The sequence below is a fragment of the Symphodus melops genome (assembly GCF_947650265.1).
Source record: "Symphodus melops genome assembly, chromosome: 8".
Classification (NCBI taxonomy): Eukaryota; Metazoa; Chordata; class Actinopteri; order Labriformes; family Labridae; genus Symphodus; species Symphodus melops.
Window position 1 is genome coordinate 5972550 of NC_136698.1, and position 24539 is coordinate 5997088.

At 38.8% G+C, this 24539-nt stretch overlaps 2 protein-coding genes across 5 annotated transcripts in view; both read right to left on the bottom strand.

Moving 5' to 3' along the window:
* The window catches only part of lepr (leptin receptor), a 38851-nt gene extending 24917 nt beyond the window's left edge, over positions 1-13934 (bottom strand). For both annotated transcript variants that reach the window (XM_079350016.1, XM_079350017.1), the window contains exon 1: positions 13829-13934. The gene's annotated coding sequence lies outside the window, so the exon portion shown is untranslated. The remainder of the gene's footprint in view (positions 1-13828) is intronic.
* A 6619-nt stretch (positions 13935-20553) lies between these two features.
* Positions 20554-24539, bottom strand: part of dnajc6 (DnaJ (Hsp40) homolog, subfamily C, member 6) — a 38914-nt gene continuing 34928 nt past the window's right edge. For all 3 annotated transcript variants that reach the window (XM_079350664.1, XM_079350663.1, XM_079350662.1), the window contains one exon: positions 20554-24275. In XM_079350664.1, the coding sequence (XP_079206790.1) occupies positions 24174-24275 (102 nt within the window). In that variant the 3' untranslated portion in view covers positions 20554-24173. The remainder of the gene's footprint in view (positions 24276-24539) is intronic.

Genomic DNA, 24539 nt, shown 5'->3' on the forward strand with positions numbered 1-24539 from the left:
CGAGACCTCAGTCAGTGTGCAGGACACTAAAGGCTGGAGTAGATATGTCTATGGTTGAGACAGAAGTATGGGAGAGAGGAGGGAGAGGCTCATACATGCACAAAAGCGCAGAGCACACTGAGATGCGTTCAGGTACCCCTCCGGAAAACTGCAACTTCGTCTGTTAAGAGCATCTAGCCTACCTCAAAAAGACTAATCATTATTTGGCAATATCATCGAAGATAATTGCAGAGGGGAGAAAAAGTACTCCGTACCATACTTTAACTTTCGTAACTTAAAGTTTACGTCAGCATCCAATTCCAAATGTTTCTATTTTATGCTTCGGTACAGTTATTTGAAAACATCAGAAAGGCTACTTTTGGTTTGTGTTGCTTTAAAGATCCAAGTGGTTAGGCTATTCATTAAATATGTATGGTTTTGAATATAAATGTTAAATAGCCTTAATATATATGCCCAAAGAAATCTGACTATCTGGTTTCTATTTTATGTTTTTAGACTTAGGCAAACATTATAGCAGGCGGTTGCCAGCTAAAGTTGTATTTTTTGTTGGTTGGTGGTGAAGCTACATGACTAGTTTACTAAATAATATTTAACATACTACACAAATGTAAGAAAAGAAATATTCCAACCTACTGTATGTTTCTTTTTCTTCTATAATCTATTCATGACGTTTAGAGGAGGAAAAACCAGTGGAATGGGCAAATTCTGTATAAATCAGATTTAAGTAAGTATAATTTTTCCAAGTGTTTACCTATGATAGTTTAATTCTAAAGTCTTAGTTGTATAAAACATTCAAATCCCTGTTGACTTGTTTTTCTCAAGAAGTTTATTTCCCCCAAAAGAGTCTGTAGCTGAACACATGAATCTGTCTCATTCATGAGGTATACAATAGGATAATACCAGAAGTGGTGTTTACACAGATGATTCTGTTGAATCAGTTAAATCTCATATTTTTTTCATTTTCATATTCAGTGGTTATGAACTTCATTTACATTCACATTCGACATTGAAAGCTCCTTCACCTGAGGGAAAACTTCAGACATTTCAATAATGTGTCATGAATAATAATTAAAAAAAACGGTTATATTTTGCTAACACAATAAGCGTTTAGTATCTTATTGCCCGCATGGATTTATTATTATATTAGATGTGTAATTTACATATCTTCTGTTTACAAATAAAAACTTAGCCAATAGACTGCAGTGGATAAAGTGGACAAACAGACTTTTAAAAAACTGTCGGGCAGGATCTCATGCATCTTGTGCTCACACTTTTTACAACATTCTTCTTAATAACCCCTTGTTTCAGCCCTGGAAAAAGTCTTCATCCAGATGTGGAATCCTTGGCCCCAACATTAAGTCAACATCATTTTCCATTTGCAAGCAGACCGTTAAGTCAATAAGGTATTATTTGAATGGAAAGTATGTCTGTGTCAGGGAACTCCTCATAGAAGTGTGAATAGTGAATGATGTTGGTGTTCTGGTGATGTAGCCTGGTATTTTTTTTTATATTTACACGACAGGCCAGGTTTAACAAAACCTTAAAAAAAAGAATCTCATGACGCTTCCTGGTGTCCATTCATGTCTCCAATTGGTCCTCAACATTATATCTTTACATGCCCATATAGCGTGGAAGTGGATATTTCTTTGTGGTGTTTTCAAATACTGTAGGTCTCTTGATCTGAAACACTGATGTCCTGACTCTGTTACATTGGAGGAAAACAGCCACACTATTTGAACATGGTTCATACAGCCCCAGCACAGTGCCAGTATGAAACTACTGCTTAACTCTTCTCTTACTTCAACCCTTTTTAATTCCAAAACAAAAAGTATCCAGCTGAGCAAAAAAGGCAAAATGTCAAAGGAACATTGAGAAAATGCTCCTCAGTAGTTGGATAAGCCAGTACGGTATAATGTCAATGTTGACTCTGAGGAGGACACATCTGCTGTCAGTCCATTTGTGCCATATTACAACTGCTGAATTGAGCATGTGCTTTTGAAGTGTTCTTTCATGCTAGGATTTGTTGTCCCTGTTCTGAGAGGCACCAGCTTGCAGTGTTTTGTCTGCTGAATTGTCTTCTTATAATGTCAAAGCAAAAAAAAACAAAAAAACACATTATCATCCAAAATCCATGCAGCATTGAGAAAAACTTGAAATTATGCGAAGGTTGAGGCTCCAGCAAGGTTAGGTGAAGAGCAGGGAAAGCCTGATTAAGCCAATAAATTTTCTCTCTGAGTGTGGAGGTGCAGATTGTCTGTGTGAACAACAGAGTGATATACTGCCTGAAGTCACGATCAAACTATATGACGTAGAACGGATGCGTCATCGTGTGCTTGCATATATTTGTCTATGCAAAGGAGGAGATTCATTTGTAAATGGCTTTCCTTGATCTGCGTCATGATGGTGGCGCATCACTTCGATTTTACAGCCCGTTGATCTTTATAGTGATAGATTGGCCCGTTATAGTCAGCAGCCTGGTGTTTGCCCGCCATTGAACGCTGAAGTGACGGCTGGGCAGCTGCAGCATCTCACACTCATCCAAAATCCCTTTCGAGCCTTAACTTCAGCTAAGACAGCAGAAAGAATAGGGATGATTATTTTCTGCTTTCACATTTTAACGTTTCAGTTTATGCTAAGTTCAATTCCAGCTACGTTTTTTTATGAACACAATTTAGTGCCAGCTGCTTCCTGTAATAGGCAAACCTTATAAGTGATCAAACAGGCCCTTGCTGATCATCCATTAATAAATTATCTGTTCACGAATATAAAAAGACATGCTTGAAAACATATCTTAAATAAACTATTCGATTAGAGCTATTTCTGATATTGTAAAAACAAGCAGTCTTGTTCGGTGCATTACTCCGTGTCATACTTTGGAGGCTGCAGGAAGACTCAAATACACTAACAGGCTGCCAAAGAAAATAATTCAATGCAATTCAAAAATCTGTATTTGACCCCAGGGAGCAATTCAAGAAAAGTTCCAAGGTTATTTCTGGAAACTGTGATCTCTAATGCACCTTTTCCACCTTCCTGTCTATTAGTCCTGGCTCTGAAAATTCCTCTCATTCCTATCAAGCAGCGCAATAAAGTGATAGATGTCTGTGAAATATACATCTTCGTAGAATGAGGTGGTGTGTACATTCAGGTCAAAAGGTTTTGCTTCACTGATCAGTCTGCAGCGTGGAGAGAGCGTGTCCAGGGGAAACAAAGCCCTGCCCACTGTGTGCATTCAAAATGTGGAGATGACATCATTCCCTTCAATGACATCACCCCAAGCCGAACCAGTAATGACATCATCCTTAACATTTGAAGTCTTCATGTGATGATGTTGCAGTGCTTTAAAAAATAATGATAATACTAATAATAATGAGAAATGTACCTACTGTATTTTGTTTATTTTCTCTTGGTGTTAGCAGACTGTGAGCGAATGACAACAATCATCATACATCATATAGTGTTTTTTTTTCTCCCTACTATTGTCTATTATCCATTTAGCTTTTAAAAATCTGTCCAGCAGGATGGTTCAATTGCACTTTTATTGAGGTTCAAATGCTTCTGCATCATGTTGCTTTTAGAACATCTTCGTGTTGTATCAGCTCTGTTATTGTTCCCCTGTCATCAGTGCTTATGAGGTGATCTGACAGCACAGCGACAGTGTCATCACTGCAGTATGAGTTCACCTCATGAGCTGACTCTTTTCAGCCTGCTGTGTCGAGTGTGGAAGCTTTAAATGAATAATTGATTTGATTTTTCACTTGAGGAAAAAAAAACAAAAAAACAGTGTGGGGGATGACATACCAAGAGGATGATGTCATGCTTGCAGGCTGGAGGGGATGATGTCATGAAGGCGACGTAATCTCTGCATCTACAATGGGATTCCCCCGCCAGCCCCCTCCCTCCCCCCCACCCCACACACACACACACACACACACACACACACACACACACACACACACACACACACACACACACACACACATTTTACCTGCAAATTGAATCTTTTTGAGCACTGAAGGATGCAATGTGACTGTTTTACATATTCAACCGTCAATCTCATTTTGGTTTGTCATTTTGGCGCTCCTCTGTGAAGCAAGGAAATAATGGAAAAGCTATTGTTTTGGAGCGTGCCCCTCAGGAATGACCTCAGGTGTCATGAGCTGATGGTATGCTTGTGGTGTGTGAAGGTGCAAAGTGCATAAAATATGGAACATTTAACACGTTGTGAAATGTGCTTATTATTGATCATTATCAACTGTTAAAAAATTCATCTCACCGTATGAACCAATAAGGGTTTTCTAAAATATTGTGATTTCATCCAAAAAAATCTTGATTAATTGAATGTTCTTTCAAAATGAGCAAGAAGCTAGAAATAAACCATTAGAAGCATCTTTATCTGATTTTTAAAAAAAGGGTTGTGTCATTCATCGTCTCCAGAGAGAAGTCGATCTGAGCTGGACAGTCTGCTGATGTCTGAAACTCAAACTAGGTCATCCTCCCAGAGCTCCTTTTCTCTCAGACGGTTTCTTACAGCAAGCCAGTTGAAGTGAAAGGCCTGAGTATGCATGCAGCGCTAGTTGAGCAGTACTAATGTGATATAGTGGTGAGCTTGATGTTCAGCTGGGCAGGGAATCAAAGTTTGTTATTTATCAGCATTTATAAGAAAAGCTAATATTGACGTTTTTAAGAAATGTTCTTTTCCTCACTCTCCTCTTCATGTCATTTATGAATCCGAACACTCTGAAAGTTGAACACATGGGACATTGACACATTCATTTAGCTCTGTTAGATTGCATGTGATTGTGTAGTATATGCAGAGATTCTGCCATCTGACTGTAATTTCCTAATTTTCTGTGTTTTGGTCGTTACTGGGTGTCAACTTCTGGGTAGTGGGCGTGTATCCCTCCACCAATAGCAGCTAGAAGAGTGAGGTCTGGACTCGATTAAAATGTGGCAGCCAGGTGCAAGATTGGAAGCTCACAAACAAGTTATTACTGTCATTTGGATGTTTTTTTTTTTTTCCAGAGCATGGCTGTAACAAGTCTCCTCAAAAGCTTATCCTGCTAAAGTAAAAGCCGATGCAGCATTTGGGCAAAGTTCTGGGAACTTTGTAGACAAATATGATGAAATGAATCACACAATCCACGACACAATGTGCCCATGTATGCTGTAAAATAAGACTTAAATAAGGTCTAGAAAGGAGGACACAGTGTCAGTAAGTGCAAACAAACAGCTTTCAGTCTGATTGGACAACTTTCTTCAGGACTAAATGAGTGAACCCTTTCACACTTATTTTAAAGTGTCATTTGATACATTGGTCAATAACAATTCTGATTAAAAATTTATTGAAATTGATTGATTTGGATTTGACTTGTGTCCACAAAGGGAGACACGGTAGAGAAATACTATTCCTCTGTTCTGTGTCTGTTTATTGAATTAAAAGAATTTCCAATGGCAGAGCTGCACATGAGACGCAGCATCTGCCAAATATCAAATCTTGTGGGAGAAGAGACAGACGGACGAAGTGTCTGAGAAGCAGGAAAAAACACAGAGTGACTCAAACTTTCCTATGGCGAAGAACATTGAAACTGTGTTCACACTGAAGAGTGTTTTCTTATATATACTGTATGGAAAAGCAAAGAAGGAACCCTTTTAATCAGGTGTGGCATGTATGGTGTTAAATCCCCATAAAGTAAGTACTTCTTCTTTTAGCAGGAGATCTTTCTATCTAACCATGTCTCTGGAGACCACCATGTTGGACACACTCTAAAGAAGTGCATCATCTTCATTGTGCAAGTATTTGAGCCAATGCACTGATGGAGGACCAATTAACCCCCCAAAACACAAAATGTCAAGTAAATTATTCTTCGACAGTAACCCCTTTCAAACGGCTTTTTCCGATAAAGTGCTGAAACTAAGCTATACCGAATCATATTGATTGCAGCTCATTGAAAAGGCAGTCTGAATCAGGCTCATAACAAACGTTTTGCCAATTCAGATGAATTCAAGTCATGATATGTAAGACCATGCATTCTGCCTTTCCTTTTTATACCACGACAGTACAGTGTGAAAACCTCTGTGCCAGCGTCAGAGGTAGTAACACGTGTTACAGAGGCAGGACGGGATCATTGGAGCCCGTTGTGGAGTGCAGTACTGTGTATTTGCAGCTCCCGTCAGTATTTACATGCCATGCCCCTCGCACTTCCTCAACGCCCTAAAGTAAATTTACAGTCTGGGAGACCAATACTACACTGTTGCAGAATCAATATGCAAGTAAAGCACAAGCATAAAGTTGCAGAACTGTGCTGTGGGGGAATGAAACGGTCTGAAAGCTAAGCTAGCATAGATTTCATTTGGAATTCAAAGACTTTAAAACTATTGCTTTAACTACTGATAAACCATCACACAAAACAACTGTTACAATCATAATGTCCCATTTTCTTTCCCTTCTTTGGACCCTCCTCTCTCTCTTGACTTATTACACATTAAACCCACCCAGTATGAGCATTTTGAGTGTGTGCGTATACAGCGCCAAAATTGCCAGCAACTCTTATGTCACATTAGGGTTAATGAGATCTGCCACAACTAATCAATTTAATGGGTCTCCTTAGTCACAATACGCATCTGCTGGCACAAAAACAAGCCTGAACACAAAAGCAGCGTGGTTATTTGGGGTTTGTGGGAGCAGAACACATGAAGCACACACATTAGTTCCAGATGTGAGTCGACATCATCTGGTCGTGACACCAGCAGGGATTAAAGATCAATGTTTGTGGGGTATCGCTCGGCATCAAGAGACCAAAGCAGAGAGCCTGAGGCGTGAGATGAGCATTTCTTATTCATGCTGTGGTCCTCCCTTTTTCTCTGTGCTTCTCTTTCACACAAACACGCCAGCACATTCACTGCCACAGTGTGTGCACAATGATGTGATGAAGTGGCAGAACTCAGCTTTTTTTCTGCCCTGATTTCACGACAAAAAAACGTGAAAGAGTCATTCATAAAACCGTTAGAAGACTCTCCCTGGGACACAATCTCCACCTTGTTTTAACATACACACACACACACACGACTGATCTCTCTTTTATTGCAATCCAAGATAGTTCATCCGCTCCCTTTCTTTTCTTTCAAGAGAAGTAATATAGTCTTTCCACCTTCCCAGGGAACAAAAACCAAATATGGAAAGAATAAGAGAAAACGCCTAAGAGAGAAAATGCTGAGCTGTCCCAATGCCAGATCTGTGCGTCATCAGATTTTATTATCTAGAACCTAACTAGCCATCTCCTCCCAGCCTGCACAACAGCTAGGGGGCTCGAGAAGAGTACACCGTCATCTGGTGTCAGATGGAGCTTGTGTTCATCTTAGTTTTGTGATTGTGAAGAAACAGAACATTTTCCAAACTGTTCATTTCCGCTGCTTTAAATTAACCATCTTCCATCCAAATGGGGAGAAATACAAGCCCATTCCAGTAATCATTATCTTCACTGTTTCCCGGATTTAGTGAAGTAATGTGTGTATGTGTTTTTTTTTTTTTTTTTAAAGGCCAAATTATGAATTTCATGTGCAGGTGAAGCCCTCGACGAGAATGGAGGTGTACTCAAAAGGCAACGCAAAAAGCCATAGCAACCATATTTATCAAGAACATTTTATTACAGCTAAGCTTAAAATTGAGGGTTCATAAAAAGCTCTGACAGGTTTCCCCATTGAACGTTTGACCAGTGTTACGCGCTCAGCAACATCTCTCTCCGGGGCTTCTACTTTATGAAATATAGCAAAATTAGACAAGTCTGTTTTTTTTTAAGATTACTTTAACAAGTATAGTGATCTAAATGTGACATTACAGTCCTCACTTATGGTGCGTTCAATTTGATCTCGGAAGTTCGAACTCCCATGTTGCTAGTCTCATACGTTATCAGGGAACGCCACCATGAAGTTGGAATTCCAACATGGAAAGTGAGAACTTTCGGTAGCCCGAGCTAAAATCTAACATGGCTCCTAAGTGCATCAACAGTTCAAGCTGTCATGACAGTGTTTCTTTCCATTAGGCCTTTTTTTGGTGTACTTAAATCAATCTCACTGATAGCGTTTGGAAAGTTCTATCTGTGGACATAAAATAAATAAAGAAGGCTTCTCTGAGTCCATGTTGCTTTTCAGACTTGTTGCCAACTCATAACTGGAACACGATAACGTGGGTGCGATCCGAGGTCTGGTCACCGAAATCACCACCAAATGCTTTTTTTAGGTGGGCTACATTATTTGGACCATTTTCTGAAATTACTTGAACACATTAAGTTGATGATGGAGAGGGTTATTAAAAAGACCGAAGTTTGGTTTTCTCATCCATCGCCTGGCAGTCTCATATTTCTTCATTATCCACCTACAAGGGACCACCTACTCATATATGTGCATGAGTCGATGTTTTCAAAGTACCAACTAACTCAGTCTGCATCACTTAAACAACAGGCAATAACATCTACAAGGATCTGAGCTTTGAGTCATACTTGTTTTCTTGCTCTCTGTAGAGCGTCAGTTTTGCACCCTGAGCTCTCTAAATCCTCTTAATCTTTTTACATTGACGCACCGAGGTCCTGAAACCTCACAGCGGAGTACCATTTCAGTTTGTCTTCGTACTGTTTTTAAAATGAAAATCTGCACCTGGCTGGGGCCATAGTTTAGCCTTTTTTTATTTAAAAAGCATTCATGGCGCATAAAAGTTGATAAGAGTCGTTTATAACAGTCTGAATCATTCAAAGCTACTCAGAGGAACTTTTTTTGACATCTGTGAACAAGGCAGTACAGCTTGTGCGTGTCCTGTAGATGTATATACTGTATATAAGGGCTGTCAAACATCAACATTTAAACTGCACGTCTAAAATTCCATGTTTGCAATCAAATGTTTTTGTTGGCCCTTTGTGTTTTTGTTTTTTCACCTTTTTGTACTTGTTGTTGGCTGTGATTTTAAATTAAACTAAGGAACTTCTGGTAGATAGGGGATTCAGGGAATGCTCACGTTTGACGTCACATGATGCATTATTACTTTTTCAGTGTCAACTGAGCTGTGAGGAAGCTTTTGTTTAAGTGAGCCATTAAGGGGTGCAGAAGAGTCCTTGGTTTTAATTACTGTGACTGAAGGGAGATGCTGCAGAGGATTATATGCAGTGCACTGGAAGGGACAAAGTAGCATGGTATTGAAAAAATCAAAGCGTAATCTAATGTTTTTCTCTCTAACCCAGAGGTTACAGTATATGCATTAAAATGTGTCTATATTGAAGCGGATGGTGTGGCATGTTGTGTAGATCACAAAGAGGTATATGTGTTCCTCTCAGTTTGTCAGAAGTTGTTAAAAAAAAACAAGAATAAAACTTATGATTGTTTTCTTTCCAAATAAGGCTGATTCTTCATAAGATTACTGAATAAAATACGAAATGTACTAAAAGTTAGTGTTTCAAGAAAGGGGACTGCAAGGTAACAACTCTAACAAGTACGTCATATGTGGGTGTCTTTCTTCTTCATCAGATCCTCACCAGAAGCTAAACACAAACTTGATGGAAAGGAAGAGTAAATTTGTGTGCAAAAAAATACCAGGAGTAGTGAGAGTGCTTTAATGCAGAGGAAAAATAAAGAGGACAACAACACACAGGACAGTGATAATGACAGGAAATTGAAAAATTGGAGAGGAAGACAAAACAAAACAACCAAAATGGAGAAGGTAATGTCACTGGAAGTCAGTAATGTAAGTATTATCCAAAATGTAAATCAGTCATATTAAGGGAAACTTTTGCACTGCTGTACTCGGAAAAAAGCATTATTATCATCACCCCCCCAAATAACACAAACAGTCAACAATATGTTGAGGGAGTTGATGTGGACATTAGCACAGAGACATAGACTCACTCACATACTTACTTTGACTCACTTTGTGGTCCACAGAGGCCACAATCATTAATGTTGCAGTTAGGTAACATCATCAAACCTTTAACCAAGGTTGCTGTGGCATTAAATGAAATCTGTTGTCTACGGTAAAGTGCAACTCGGCAACCTTGAATAGCAATAAGCAGTTATGGAGTATGGACAGTAGGACCTATGTATCTGATAAGTTTATTTTAGTCTTTGATTTAGTCCTTTAAACAGAGAAATAAAAGCTTCTTTTTCACTTAATTTCCGCCTGCATACTGTATTTTTCTTTTAATGAGTTCATGTCTGCCCTGACCATCATTATGTTCTTAATGTTGTTGTATATTTTTTTTACAACAACATTTAGAAAAGGTGCACCAGCAATAGGGATGGCCGCAGCCTTGCGAGGATTGTCAAGCAAAATGCATTTAAGAATTTGGGGGAGCTTCACAAGGGGTGGACTGAGGCTGGAGCTTTTGTTGCACGTCGTATTGATGCAGTGATTCATACAAAAGGAGGCCCAACCAAGTATTGAGTGCATAGAAATAAACATACTTATCTTTTTTTTTAATTGATCTAATTTTGTGAGACACTGAATTTTGGGTTTTCATTATCCGTGCGCCATAATCATCAAAATTTCAAGAAATTACTGCTTGAAATATTTCACTCTGTGTCGTGAGCCTGTATCACAGGTTTGACCTTCTAAAATGAGTAAGTAAGTAAGCTACTACTAGCTGTTGATGGTTTACTGTTGATTGGCTGAGCCATGTGTAGAGGGTGTTACAATAGTCTAAATGGGAGAAGAAGAAAGAGTGAATTAATATTTCAAGATCTGACTGGGAGAGCATTGTTCTGGATTTTTAAAAAATGTTTGAACAACAAGAGCAGGGTCGAGAGGAGGGTTTTTTTAGGAGTGGGTAAATGCAAGCTATTTTAAATTAGTATGGTACAGAGCCAGAAATAAGTGAGAGATTGATGATAAATAACAGAGTGAGGCCTACTACGGGAAATACAGATTTCGGGAATGTTGAAGGGATTGCGTCACAAGGACTGGAAGACGGACGCAAACGTGCTATACTGTGCTAGAAAGGGTCTAGAAAGAAACTGGCTCAAATTCAGACAGTTGAGCAGGGCAGCAAAATGGGGTGGGGGGAAAGACGGACGGGGTAAATTTTGACCTCAGGCAATCGATCTTGTCTTTAAAGAAAGTAAGAAATTGTTCAGGGTGAGAAGAAGGAGGAAGAGTAACAGAGGGGGGATTTGTCAACTGGTTAAACGTTTTGAAGAGGACTCTCGGATTGTGTTTATTGCTACTGATCAACCCAGAGAAGTAGGCAGCTCTTGCATGTGCTTATCTTAAATTTAGTAATAACTGTTTCATGTGGAGGTGGTGTACTTCGAGTTTAGACTTTTTTTTTCCATAAGTGTTTCTATGAATGTCCTTATATGTTGTCTGATACTCTTATTCAGCCATGGAGTAGAGTTTACAGACGAGACACCCGTGTCTGATTACGGCCAATTATCCTGTGCCTTGTGTTTCCTCGTGGCTCTTTTTGGACATTCTGAATTTGTTATTTACTATAAGTAAATTTAAGTTTGCCTTTATGTTTAAGAAAATAAATCATTCTTTTTTAGGTTCTGCAATTGGGTCCACCTCCCTGTTTTTCAGCTACACGTGACAGTAGGTTTCCAAAGGCTAAATATCACCTGCCCTCCTAAGTGGCTAAACACCATTAATTCCAAGAAAAAATACTCAGGAAAACCCTTAGTGTGTCCTTAACAGCATCTGCAGTCCTGCCTACGATGTGTACATGAAGATTAAGTGAATTAGCACAGCATTTAAAGACAGTGACATGTTTAGCTCCTGTGCAGCCTTAAAGGATCATCTGAGTAAACAGCACCTTACAGAAGCTTTTTCACCATGCAGATCTCTGTCAAGTCTCACCCTTTGCACTCCTTCAATAAACCACATGGTCAAGTGGGCAAGGAAATGCACCCTGCAAACAGAGTAAGGCTGTTAGCTCATGCACAGACTGAGAGACCTGATTCTTCACCTCACAAAATCTAGCCCTGGATTGTCTATCGAAGCCAGTCTGACCAGCTTTTGCCCCAGGCTTGTTTTCAATGTGTCTGTAACCAAAGCACCCAATCCCATAATAAAGCTTGGACATGAGGGCTGTTTGAAGGTTGTGGAAAAAAACCCCACCTTAATTCTTCTGTGAGGTGTTTTTAAGTGATAATAAAACAGACTAAAATAAATAATGATACTTCTAATGACCAACAAAAGCAAAAAAGTGCATGTGACAGACGATGTGAGTGACAGCAAGTGGCAGAAAAAGCCTTTGTTTACCATTACCACAGCAAATATTCACAGTGACTGATTCATTGATATTATTTTTTGCCAGACAGTACAACTTGCACATGCTCAGGATAAGATCAGTGAAGAGATAAACTGTACTGCCTTGTCCAAAGGGGGCACCAAAATGAACACCAAAGTTCCTTACAGGATATTTAAGCAAAAATGTGAAATGTACTAGAACCTAATTATGTGTTTGAACAAAAGTGGTCTACATGTGGTTTAATTCCTGTATTGGTGCAACAACAACAACAACAACAACAACAACAACAAAAAGCATTTAGGGGGTATACATACCTCCAATTTTGGGCCAAACACAGTGCTTCTCTATGAAGTTTGTTTGGTTGAGTCAACATTTACAATCTACAGCTGACAGTAAAATGAGAAACATTGACTTCGTGAAATGAAACCAATAAAAGTCAAACCTTGGTTCAAAACAAAGCATTCATACTTACTGAAATATTAATGCTGTACGACATGTTTCTGCATGAAAGCCTGCAACCAACTCGTGTTGAAAAGGAAAAGTTGTCTTCTCTTCCTATTGGTACAGGAAATTCATGACACTTACATGCGCTTCTTAAATGCTGCAGTTTGCTGCAGTACATTTATTTTACACCCTAATGCTATTTTCTGTATATATGCCCGGATCATTTGCATCCCGAACCCTTGGGGGGTTGTCTGATCTGTGATCTGTTTCACCACTAATCAACCATCAATGCTTCCACTCATGATGCTAAGCTAGGCTAGGCTAAACATCCTCCTCACAGATGCTGGTGGATGTTGTAAATGTGTCTGGAGAACAGAATGAAGATTGGTGATGAGTATAAAGAGCAAGAGAGTCAGAAGAAACCAGGGAGGGTAGATAAGTCGAACTAACAAGATATTCACATAATTCAGCGTTCACTTACTGTCATAGATAATGTCATAGACTACTTAACATGTTAACATATCCTGATACAGTACAAGCTGTATACTCTACACACAGAACACAAAAACTTTTAGTTTTACATTTTTTAAAGCTTTTGAAGTTTTTTGAGGTTTCTTTTAGCAAGAGAAAAAGATTCACCCTGAGTTCACAGCCAAAGCATGAACCTTTTTATCTTTTGCTGCGATCAGGTTTGATTTTTGACTGCAGAAAAAGATAAAAGAGTTTCATCCTACGGCTGTGGTTCCTTTTTTTCAAATATGAAAATTATGGAGCTAGATAAATTACTTTCAGACAGAAAGCAGCAAATGCATTTAAACACAGAGAAAAATAAACACATTCAAAGACAATAGGAAAAAGTGAGGTATGGAAACTTTAGTTTCATTGTCAGAGAAGAAACAAGAAACCGACAGTTAAGAAGAACAAAAGATCGACTATTTCTCTACGCAAATAGCAACTCCAGTGACTCAGTGTTAAAACAAAAGCAAAGCAACAGTGTTTTAATTGTTGAGTAAGATGTGAATCATTGTGTAGGCTGCCATTTATGCCCTGAATTTCCCCCTTGGGGATCAATAAGGTAATATCTAATATCTTTATGTTACAGGTTTAGTTCCATGTCTCTTTTAATTTTATAATAGTATTGAGAAAGAATTACTCACCAGCTGCCTGATACCAGCAGATATCCAAAAGTTGAGCATGATAAATAAAGTTTTCCTTCCACTTGTTGCCCTGAGCGTTTGTAGTCGCAGACTTTTGAGTGACTTGTTGAAACCCCACAGACTGAGAACTTTATGTGTGGCAGTGAGTCTCTGGGCATTAGAGGCTATTTCTGCTCCACGGTGTCAGAATACACACCGATCATACAGGACACTGCACAAAGGACAGGGTGTGCATGCATGTGTTTACTTTCCTGAGTATCCACAAGTGTGTGTGTGTGTGTGTGTGTGTGTGTGTGTGTGTGTGTGTGTGTGTGTGTGTGTGTGTGTGTGTGTGTGTGTGTACACTGTAAATGTAGTTGGGGGATTAGACTTTACTGGATGAAGGCCATCTCTATTTTTAATGTGCATATACAAAGACTATATGTGTGTATTTTGCAGCTGTGTACAGGAAGGGAATCCACAGAGGCTTAGGGAAATTTTGAGAGCTAAGTGAAAAGCCTCCTTTCTGTCATCAGTCGCATCACATATTCCCGGCTATTAGAGGTACACAGGGGTTTTCTGTGTGTTTGACTTTGTGCAGAGTGATATTTGATCCCATCATTTCTCTGACACACTCTCGCCAGAGCAATGCCACACATTCACCGCAGCGCCTTCCCCGACCACAGTGACCAGAGCAAGCCAAAAAAACTTAGAGGGATACAACTCTGCTTTGCTCCCTTTGCCAAGGACGATATGTTTGTGGTGTTGCATGTGTGTTCATGCATTCATCATTAAGATTATGGAAAAATATGGACCCAATTTTTCAGGGACATTTGTGGAGGTGTGAAGCCTGTATCAAGGAAGGACCCATTCGATTATTATCGACTACATCAGACTAACAACCAATTAATATAGGAATAAAGATTTGATCACAGAATATCTGTTTAAGTTTGTTTTTGAAAAGACAAAACGTTTTTCATTTTTTCATTTACTGAGAAAGAGATTTGAACAATAAAGCAAACTTTTAACTGGACGGGCATGATGGCTGCCCTATGTTCCCTGTTTGGAGCTTTCTGTCTCCTGCTCATCAAGAGCTGGCTACGGAATATTTCATCAACATAATAATCTCCAGTCCATGTCTTTTGTTTATATTATAAACCCACAGCTGGTAGTTGCACTAGAGGCACCCTCATCTTATATCTTCTCTAACATGGCATGTTAGTGTCTTTAAGCATATTGTTTTGGTGACCCTTTACCCAAAGAGCAGATTCACACCATACTCTTTGTCTTTCTATTTTAACAAAAATGTATCCACCACACAGAGATAAAATAAGTGAGGACCCAACAACAGCTATTCTATTTTAAAAACATCTTTTAAATACCTGAAATCTATTCTAACACAGTCATGGTCGGTTTCCATCACAGCTGCAGTTAGATTTAGCCTTTGCTTGTAAAGTGGCAGAGCCAAAGGGAAAAGCTGCTATTTTTAAACTACCAGTAAGATCCCAAAACTCTGCAGACCACAGGAAAGAGAGAAAGTTCACAATGCTTGGCACCTGCACAGAAAACACTATAAAGGTTTAAACACTGATATGTTTGGGTGTACGGCCAAGGCACCTCAAAGAGGCCTGTAAATGATGTAACAAGTTACAACAGCAATTCTTTACAGATTCCAAAACTTAGCACTATCTACCACCTTATTTACCCTATTAAAGGTGATCATAGAAAAAGCTTTCTAATCTAGAGGTCTTTTTTTTTGTTGGATTAATTCTTTATGGCAGCATGTGCTGTCTAATTTATATCAGACTCATTTCTCTAATCAGAAACTAAATAATCTGATTGTTCACTTGACACACAACGTTTTTGCTTGAGCATGATGGTGAGGAAAGAAAGAATAACACACGTTCTTAGACTACAGGCATTTTATGCAGGGTTTTAGAGTTCAGTGTCTTGCTCAAGGACACTTTGACATCTAGAGGGGAGAACCTAGTTATTGAACTGCCGATATTACAATTGAAGAGCCACTCCACTGTACCTCTGAGCCACAACCAGCCCAGTTAAACATTTAGAATAAAACATAAATGAGCTTTAAAGATATGAAGGACACTTGTTTCCAATAGTCATAAAGGATAGTTGCAGGTTGTAATATGGCTTTAGGAGTGTTTGAGGGCATGATCATATATATGAAAACTAATTATGTTCAACATCAAACCAGATCTTGCTACATAAACCCAAATAATTAAGAATTAGATTTGCTCCCGCGAGGGGAAATCAACATTTACACTCTGTTCTTGAGACACACGTGAAAAACCAGAGTCCTACAGGACATGTGCTGATGGGAAGATGTCAGAGTGAGGCGACGACCCACAGCAAGCACTCTTGAGCAGGTGGGGGTTCGATGCCTTGCTCAAGGCCATATAGGGCATGTTAGTTTGACTTAAAGATCTAATCAATGCAATAAGTCCATCCAACATCATCACATACTTACATATATTTCCATCCTTAAGTTTGGGGGGGTTGATAAATCAGCTTGTGTGTTATTTCCTGCCCTCTGGTTAGGGAGAAATAGAGCAGGGCATTTCTATGAAAGCTTTGAACATGAATCAATGACCTGTGTGAAATCTCCACACCCAGGCAACAGTTTGTGTGTCTTGGCATGCAGGTTATGAATTCCTCTTTGTAGAAAGGAACCCACGCATAGAAATGTGGCTTTAATAACTCTTATTGCGTCACAAAGTACAGGTAGATAAAGGATCCTGTTTTTTCATGTCACTGCATGTAGAGTCATTTTAAGCTGCAGTCAACGTTAGAGCACATGAAGTCTCTTTAATTGTGTTGAAATACTGTGAGTGGGTGATTCAGCACAAGGTGTAAAGCATAAAATCATAATGAAACTGTTCATCTTCTGCAGTTTTCTAGGAACATAAAAAACTTCTATGATTTTTACAATTTCCCTTTAAACTTGATTCCTTCCTCATTGAACCATTCATAATATTGAAAACCTACAAACAGAGGACCTTGAGACAGGCTTTAGAGGATCTGAATTGACATTAAATGGCTGCATTTTTAATCCTGAACAATGCTGCTGATTTGAGTGATTATTTCTATAGCATGGAGCGCAGGTAATGGACAAATGAATGTTACGTTATGGGGGGATGCGGCAGCATGTGGAGGCCAGAGAGAGCTTTGAAAGATGTCATGGACTCAACTTGACCATATACTGATATTCTGATAATAATAAGAAAGTTTGGCAGCAAAAACTAAAATTGCTGTTCTTTCCATTATGATTTTCTTTCATTTTCCCCCCAACAATAACAGGATGTTTTTCGAGCCTTTATAATGACATGTAATGGGGATATAAGTGTTGGTCTGCCAATCTGTAATTCAGCACTCTGGTCCTGACTCTACATTTAAAAAAAAAATCTATCTATGGTACCCAAAGGTTGCATCTTAATGACTTTGGTGATCATGTTCAGGGTAATCATTAAGTCAAAGATACAAATAAACCAATTTAATAAAAGTTTAAATATCTGAAAATCTGCATCAGGGGTTTAAAACTCTAAAAATGAGACCTCACCAGGGGCTGATACGAGAAGGTTTTGACCTAAATTTGGGGCAGATGGTTACGTTCTGTTACTCTGGGGATTCTTTAATGTTTCCATGACCACCATACTGGAAGATTAATTTGTTTTTTTTTTGTTAAAATATTTCAACAGCCTTGGGAAAGATTGGCAGGATATTTGATCTACGGTAGACATAACATCAAGCAGACAAACATCCCTGTTGGCTTGGTTGATACATACAAAACTTTTTGCTCCTTTCATCAGGTCAAAGATTGTATTTTTCCAATTCTATTTGTCCAAGAATCTGTCAGAAAATCCCTACAGAACAGATAGAAATCAGTTTACTGTCTGCTATTTGGTTGCAAATGTTCCACACACATACCCCAAATTGAAAATTAGTTAAAATCAATTAACTATATAAAGTAGCCTACTTAGAAACATGGATCAGAAAAACACGGAAAAGTGGTTAACGTTTGAAAACCGTCCTATTTTGGCTTGAGAGCCACAAAACTGCTTAGTTATCCAAATGCACCAAAAGGTCCTAAGGTAGTTATCAGTGTGTTTGTCTGTTAAACTAAGTTTCCTAGAAATACTCTTGGTACCTAAGTTTTGTATGTACAGTATGTTCAAATTACTCAAAGTTAAAGTTTTGGTCGATAAGTAAAGGACACAAACACCTGTGACTTGTGTGAAAGGTCTTGTGTTTAGACCCATCTGACTTCCTCTGCTACCAACTCCAAATTATCTCCTCCCCAAAAGAAACTGCTTAGCAACAAACATATGGCTGTATTTTTTGGGGCTGTTGTGTCAAAATAAAATGTAATACATATAAGCAGGCTGGAATGGTCACTATGAACATAACATGTGTATGCTGATGTTGGCATTAACTGAACAACTGTCACTTGGTACAGTCCAACGAGCTCCAGAGTTAAACAATGAATCCAAAAACGTCCAGGAATCCCCAACTGAGCCAAATCAGGTGGCTGTGGCTCAGTTGGCTCTTGAGTTGGTCCTCTTTTAACTAAAAGGGGTTTGATCCCCTAGCTCCTGCAGTGACATGTCCTGTTTGTCACTGGGAAAAATGGATAACCCCAAGTTGCTCCCATAGCTTCATTGCTGTATGATTGTGATGAATTGCTTCTGATGGTCACTGAGCATAAGAACCTCTGCCATCAGTGTGTGAATGGATGTGAATGTCTCGAGTGGAGCCTGCAGTGTTAAAGTGCTATACAAGCTTAAGTCCATTCAAAGCTGCTAGCATAAATGTAAACCGCGTCTTCTCTTGACATAGACTTGGATTTTATGATCGTCATGGGTAGTTCAGATAGATAACCACTTGTGAGGTTTGAACTGCTGACACATCAATATGGGGAACATCATCTACTTTGTTGTCCTTCGAGTTTAATGATGTAAATTGTAGTACCTTCAAACATAGTGTTTTTACATCATACGAAGCTGTAGAATAAGTCCTGTAAACTAACCATTTACAAACGTAAGTACACTGTAGCTATTTCTTGGACCACACTCTGTACTGAGGCCGTGAGAGAACAAGTTTTTCATTTTCCAAATAAGTCTCCAGACGAGCATCTCTGGAGACGTGGATTTCCTAATAAGTCAACTGGTATGAAGAAAACCACAGAACATAAATTGCTTGTTTGTACATCAGCTCTTATGTTTGCTTTAATAAAAAACATATGTATGAGAATGATTAGAACAGTACATGCGCTGTTTCCAGACATGTCCAGCTTCATAGAAACACAGTTCCACACAATCAGTCACAGCAGGAGGTTTTTTTTTTTTTTTTAAATCTGCTGACCAGCGAAGCACACAAGGGTCAGAGTCAGAGGCATTTTCTATTTCCTTTCAGAAATCCACAGCTTCTTTTCAGCAGCAGTCCTGAAGCTTGAAAACAACCTGCTCTTTTTTTTAACACCAGCTGTCATTTGTGTGTGTGCAGGTCTCCTTCCAGGTAAACTTAGATTCTTTACTGTGTCTTTTTCATCAAGTACTTAAAGTCATAGCTTCAAATCTCAGCCGGTCTTTTTGAGACCAAAGTACCAGTTCCAGGAGGATTTAATGAACCATCGAAAGTGATTTCTGTTGTCAGTTGACAAACAGCCACAGTGTACCCCAACAACAGTGAGTAAAACACATAAAAAATATACAGCATCAGTGGCTTGCAGAGGTTGCGTGTGTCTGTGAAATCAGATGTAACTTGTAACTAATGATGCAGAATATGTAAAATAAAACATCAGCATAATGATCTGAATCCATCAGTGCTGAATCTCTCTCAGGAAGTGTGTCAGCAGGGAGAGTGCAGCACAAACTGTATTTCACAATGATTCACTGATTGGAGTTATTTTCAATTACTTGAACTTTCCTTCTGGGTAGTCAAACACTAACAACAGTGCTGATTTTCCCGGATCTGGGCCACAAAGGAAAACTTATGAACCCTTTAAACTGTACACATATGAGGAGAGTTAAAGATGTAGGGAACAGAGATGTTGTAATGTGTGTTGTTATTGTTTATATGTGCCAGTGTTGAACTGGAACCACTGAACCACCGTTAAGTATCAGATCTCCTTTACTCTGCCCTGTGTTTGAAATACAATATTGTAGAAATACAACATCTGGAAAATGCACTTCTTTTATTTAAGAATGATATTTGTGGTGTCGTTTTACAGAAAGTCTTCATCTAGTGCTACTTGTTATAAATATGAATGTATAATCCATCACATTCATCTGATAGCAATATTTTCTTACTTTACATTGTAATTGTAAAGCAGTGATTCCTAAGGAGTGGGTTGCATCCCCCTGGTGGAAGATGAAGGTACTGCAAGCTGGCTGCGCACTGATTACACTTTGTCTTTGGGAATCACTTTTTATCCCTACATTACCAGAGAGCCATTACCACACAAAATCTGTATTTTCATTAATTCAATTTAAAAAAAAAAAAAAATTATATTGTACCACCACCAAGTCTCAACTATATTTGGTGATAAGAGTATTTGATTCTGTACGTAAGCATTATAGATTCGGTCAAAAAGTGCTCGAGTACAGTACAAACAATCTAGGAGGTAGTTCTTTTGACTGTAACTCAGCAAATTATTTTTTATATTTCGCTGCCCTCTTGTGGACAAGAACAGAAACACAGACACACACATGAAACCTGATTACTGCTGCTCAGTTTTCAGTTCCTATTTATTGTTGTGCACTGCACTTGATCATTATGTACATCCTGTAATGGTTAACAGAACTAAAAGGAGCACGTGAACAGAATCTTTACACATCATAGTAATACTTGAACAGCAGACAGGCAAACACATGACATACTAGTAGTCTGTATCCAAATTTAGATCACTTCCTTACATACCAGAACTGCAGATAACACACATCCATTGACTACACTAAAGAGGTTAGAGTCTTTTACATAGCCGTAAGATAGGCGCAGATAGAGTCAATCAGCGAGGGAGCTCAGGAAGGTTATTTCACACATAGGTCCACTTTGTAAATCGAGATCAAGCACACATCAGACACACTTTTGTGTCAATTAAGTCACCAGAGAAAGCAGACGACTTTAGATCAGAGTTCAACTTTTGAGCCAGTGTTTTTTAAGCCAGAGCCATTTTTTTTAAAGAAAAAGGACGTAACATTCCTCTTGATCCAGTCTTTTTCCCAGCAGTCGGAACAACATCCTCAGTGCAGATGAACAGAAAATCCTGAACAACATTGAAGTCCAACAAAAGGATAAAACGTTATGAATAAAAGGTTAAAGACAATGGTTAAATGATCACATGGCACTCCTGCATTTCTACAAAAAAATGGGGGGGTTTTAAGGTTTTCATATTTGAAACTTTGATACCACATGTTTGAATCCAATACAAACTGCTTTATTTTACTGATCTATTGTATAGGAAAGAACTGACACTTAAAAAGCAGCACATGTGCAGTCATATTTAAACCAAAGAAGAGAGAGAGAGACACAGTGGTCAATTCAAATTCAAAGTGCAAATACTGAAGTTTCTTTAGTCTTTTCGTTCATCATAGAATTAAAGAATTTATGTCAAATGACTTTTAGAAACAGACAGGGAGCAGAGGACAGGACGCTGTCGAAATTCCAGGGAGTATTAAGTAAGTGAGTGAGTAATAAATAAGCAGTGTGTAAAGGAACATATTTGCACACTTTTAAAACAGAGGAACACACTTTTTTTTTTAATTCATGACAAACAGAATAAAATGTGATTGGGAATATATCACTATCGGCAACACAGAGCTGGAAGCTGATGTTGTCAGATAATACAAGTGTCCAGTGAAAACCTTAAAAACTCTCCAAGAAATGTAGATTTGATCCAGTTTCTCCTCACTGAAATGTCAATACACCCTTTTTGTTTTTGCACTTTTCTCATCGGTCCATGGTCTTCATCCCACGGCTACAAATACTCTTCACAGAGACAAGGAGACAACATCAGGAGTCAGTGTTGGTCATACAAACAATCTAATCAGTCAAGCATGTTAGCAAAACTGCATGAAGACAATTGACCCATTAAGGACTGAAGTTTGATCCTGGTACCTTAATGTTGATATGACAGTGTTATTAGCTGTGTTCTCATCAAAGGAATCGCAGACTTTCACAGGAACTCTTCACAAGCCTCAAGACCATATTTGGGCCGGAGGAACCTTTGAGTCCTTTTGTAAAGAAGTTTATTGAAACGTAATAGTCCCTGGTGCCTTTGGGGAAAACACAGCTTTTATTACTCTTCAATACAAATAGCTGCATGATAGTTATAAACAAAATCGTCAGTGGTGTACAGATATGTCCAACAAATGTAAACAAGTTAAGTCAAGTTTTTTAAAAGTTACAGTCGCTGAAAATCAGTGTGTTGATAAAACCACTGTAATGCCGTAGGACGGATTTAAGTCAAATAAGAGTTCAAGATTTGAAGCAATAATATACAGTTGAGAAAATAATACAGTATTTTCTTATGAGCAATAAGCTATCTCTGCAGAATCAGCGTACAACACTTGTAATAAAGTTTCTGAGGCCTACAGAAGAGCAGCACATAACCTCACTCGTGCTGCTTTTGTAGTTTGGATATGGACATTGCTTTCTACAAGAGGTTGTGTTGATTTTAGCCAACACTTGTGATGCAGTCTTAAGAATGATTTCAGTGTTTCTCCTAGAGTTGAACATGGTGGTCTACATATCCAAACATGTCCATACTGTATGGTACATCAGTTGACTTCATGTGCACTTTTAAAAATAAAATAAAAAACAAAGCAGCACGTCAGATACACAAAGATGAATTTAAAATAAATAACAGTAACTTTCCTTCAAAGCGGCAGCGGGGAAAGTTTGTGCTTTCACAGAGCTCCCTCACAAACAGATACATGTTGTGTATGAGTGAGTAGGCATGAGGCCTCGAGGTGCTTCATGTGAGGAACTATACATGTGCTCAACCCCAAAGTACAGTTAACAAGCTCTCAGTCCCTGCACACATGCAAACACACAAGGTTCAGTCACATCAATGATAAATCACTTTCCTACAGTACAATGCCTTTTTGTTCATCCTATATATTAAAGGCCACATATTATGCAAAATATTCCTCACTATAGTTTTATAACACTTATATGTGTCCCTAGCCTGTCTACAAAAAGTCCATCCCCTCCTCTTTGCCTGCCCCACTTTTCAGAAAACGTGTGCTCAAACAGGCCGTTTGGAGATTGTACCTTTATGACATCACATAGAGCAGTAACCCCTCCTCCAAGTGGGTTACAATCCTACAGCTAGGTGTTGAGTCTGCCGGCGGGTTGTCTGACACAGCTCACTTACATTTAAAGCTGCAGACACAGAAACAGCCTGTTCTGAGCCAGGATAGATACAGGGGTTAAGAGGCATGCCAAAATACAGGATTAGATTTTTTTTGTTCCTGTTTAAACTTGTTGAAAAAGTATAATATGTGACCTTTAATAGTCAGTCAGGAGTGTACCTTTAAGCAGTGTTCTGACAGGTTTTTTTTTTTTTTAAAGTGGAGCCCCCTAAATGTATCATTTTCAGCTTTACACATCAGACTCAATTGTAAGTCTAACGTAGACGGTCTGCAATCATAACTACAGTCAAAAGCAAAGATAGCATTCTGATTTCGTTTTCACACACACAACACTTACATTTCTGATACATTGTTACTGTGTAGCCTATTTTTTGGAATAACTCAGGGGGAACTTTGGATTTGATGACTAAATAAATCGGGAATCCATTTTTCACATGAACTTTAAAGCAAAATAAATCCTTCTGGGTAAATGGCGTATTTGCTGTTAAATGCTTTTTTTGTACCCTAAAGACAGTCGGTTGCTCTAAATGAGACTTTTGAGCAGTCAGTGAAATGTTTGTTCAGGGTACTCCCTGATGTGTGTTTTTCTTATCACATGATGTCCGTTGTCTCTTTTGATCTTCTAAATTAGTGTTTTTTCTGGTTTTCCAGACATCTGGTGACACTGCTTTGATTGGTGGGTTTGTTCAGGACGAAGGTCAATCAACGAGGAAAGACTATGATGCACTACATACATACAGTACAGCAGGTAGGAAGGTCACATTTGAGTTTTTTAATGTTTTGCCATCTTCGCATGTCCACTGTATGTTCTGTCCCTGTGGTCATGAGATGAACAGGGGTAAGCACAGGTATAAAGGCAGATGTTGTAAGGGGTGGCTGGAGTATGTTGACCATACGTGGAGACACGTTTTTAGGTTTTGTTGCCAGAATCAGCAGGGACATCCTCCTCTTGCTAAGTTTCTCTCATTGTTTATTTAGTAGAGTGGCTTTTGTCCTTGGCTTTCAAATTCTGACCAGGCATCATTCAGTTCCATGAAAATCATCTTGGCATATTGTTCATAGGGCTGTCCTGTGGCCTGTGAGGGGGGAGACAGAACACAACGAGAGTTAAATCCACAAGACAATCACATTGTCACACATATTTCCTTTCTACTGGATGAAATCATATTTGTCAAATAGGCTGAGGTGGCTCAGTTGGTAAAGTCGTCTGTCAACTGGAAGGTCGAGGGTTCGATCCCCAGCTCCTGCGATCAACATGTCAGGGGTGTATGAATGGTGACGATTAGTTACCTCTAAAGGTCAATTTACATAGCAACCACTGCCATCAGTGTGTGAATGGG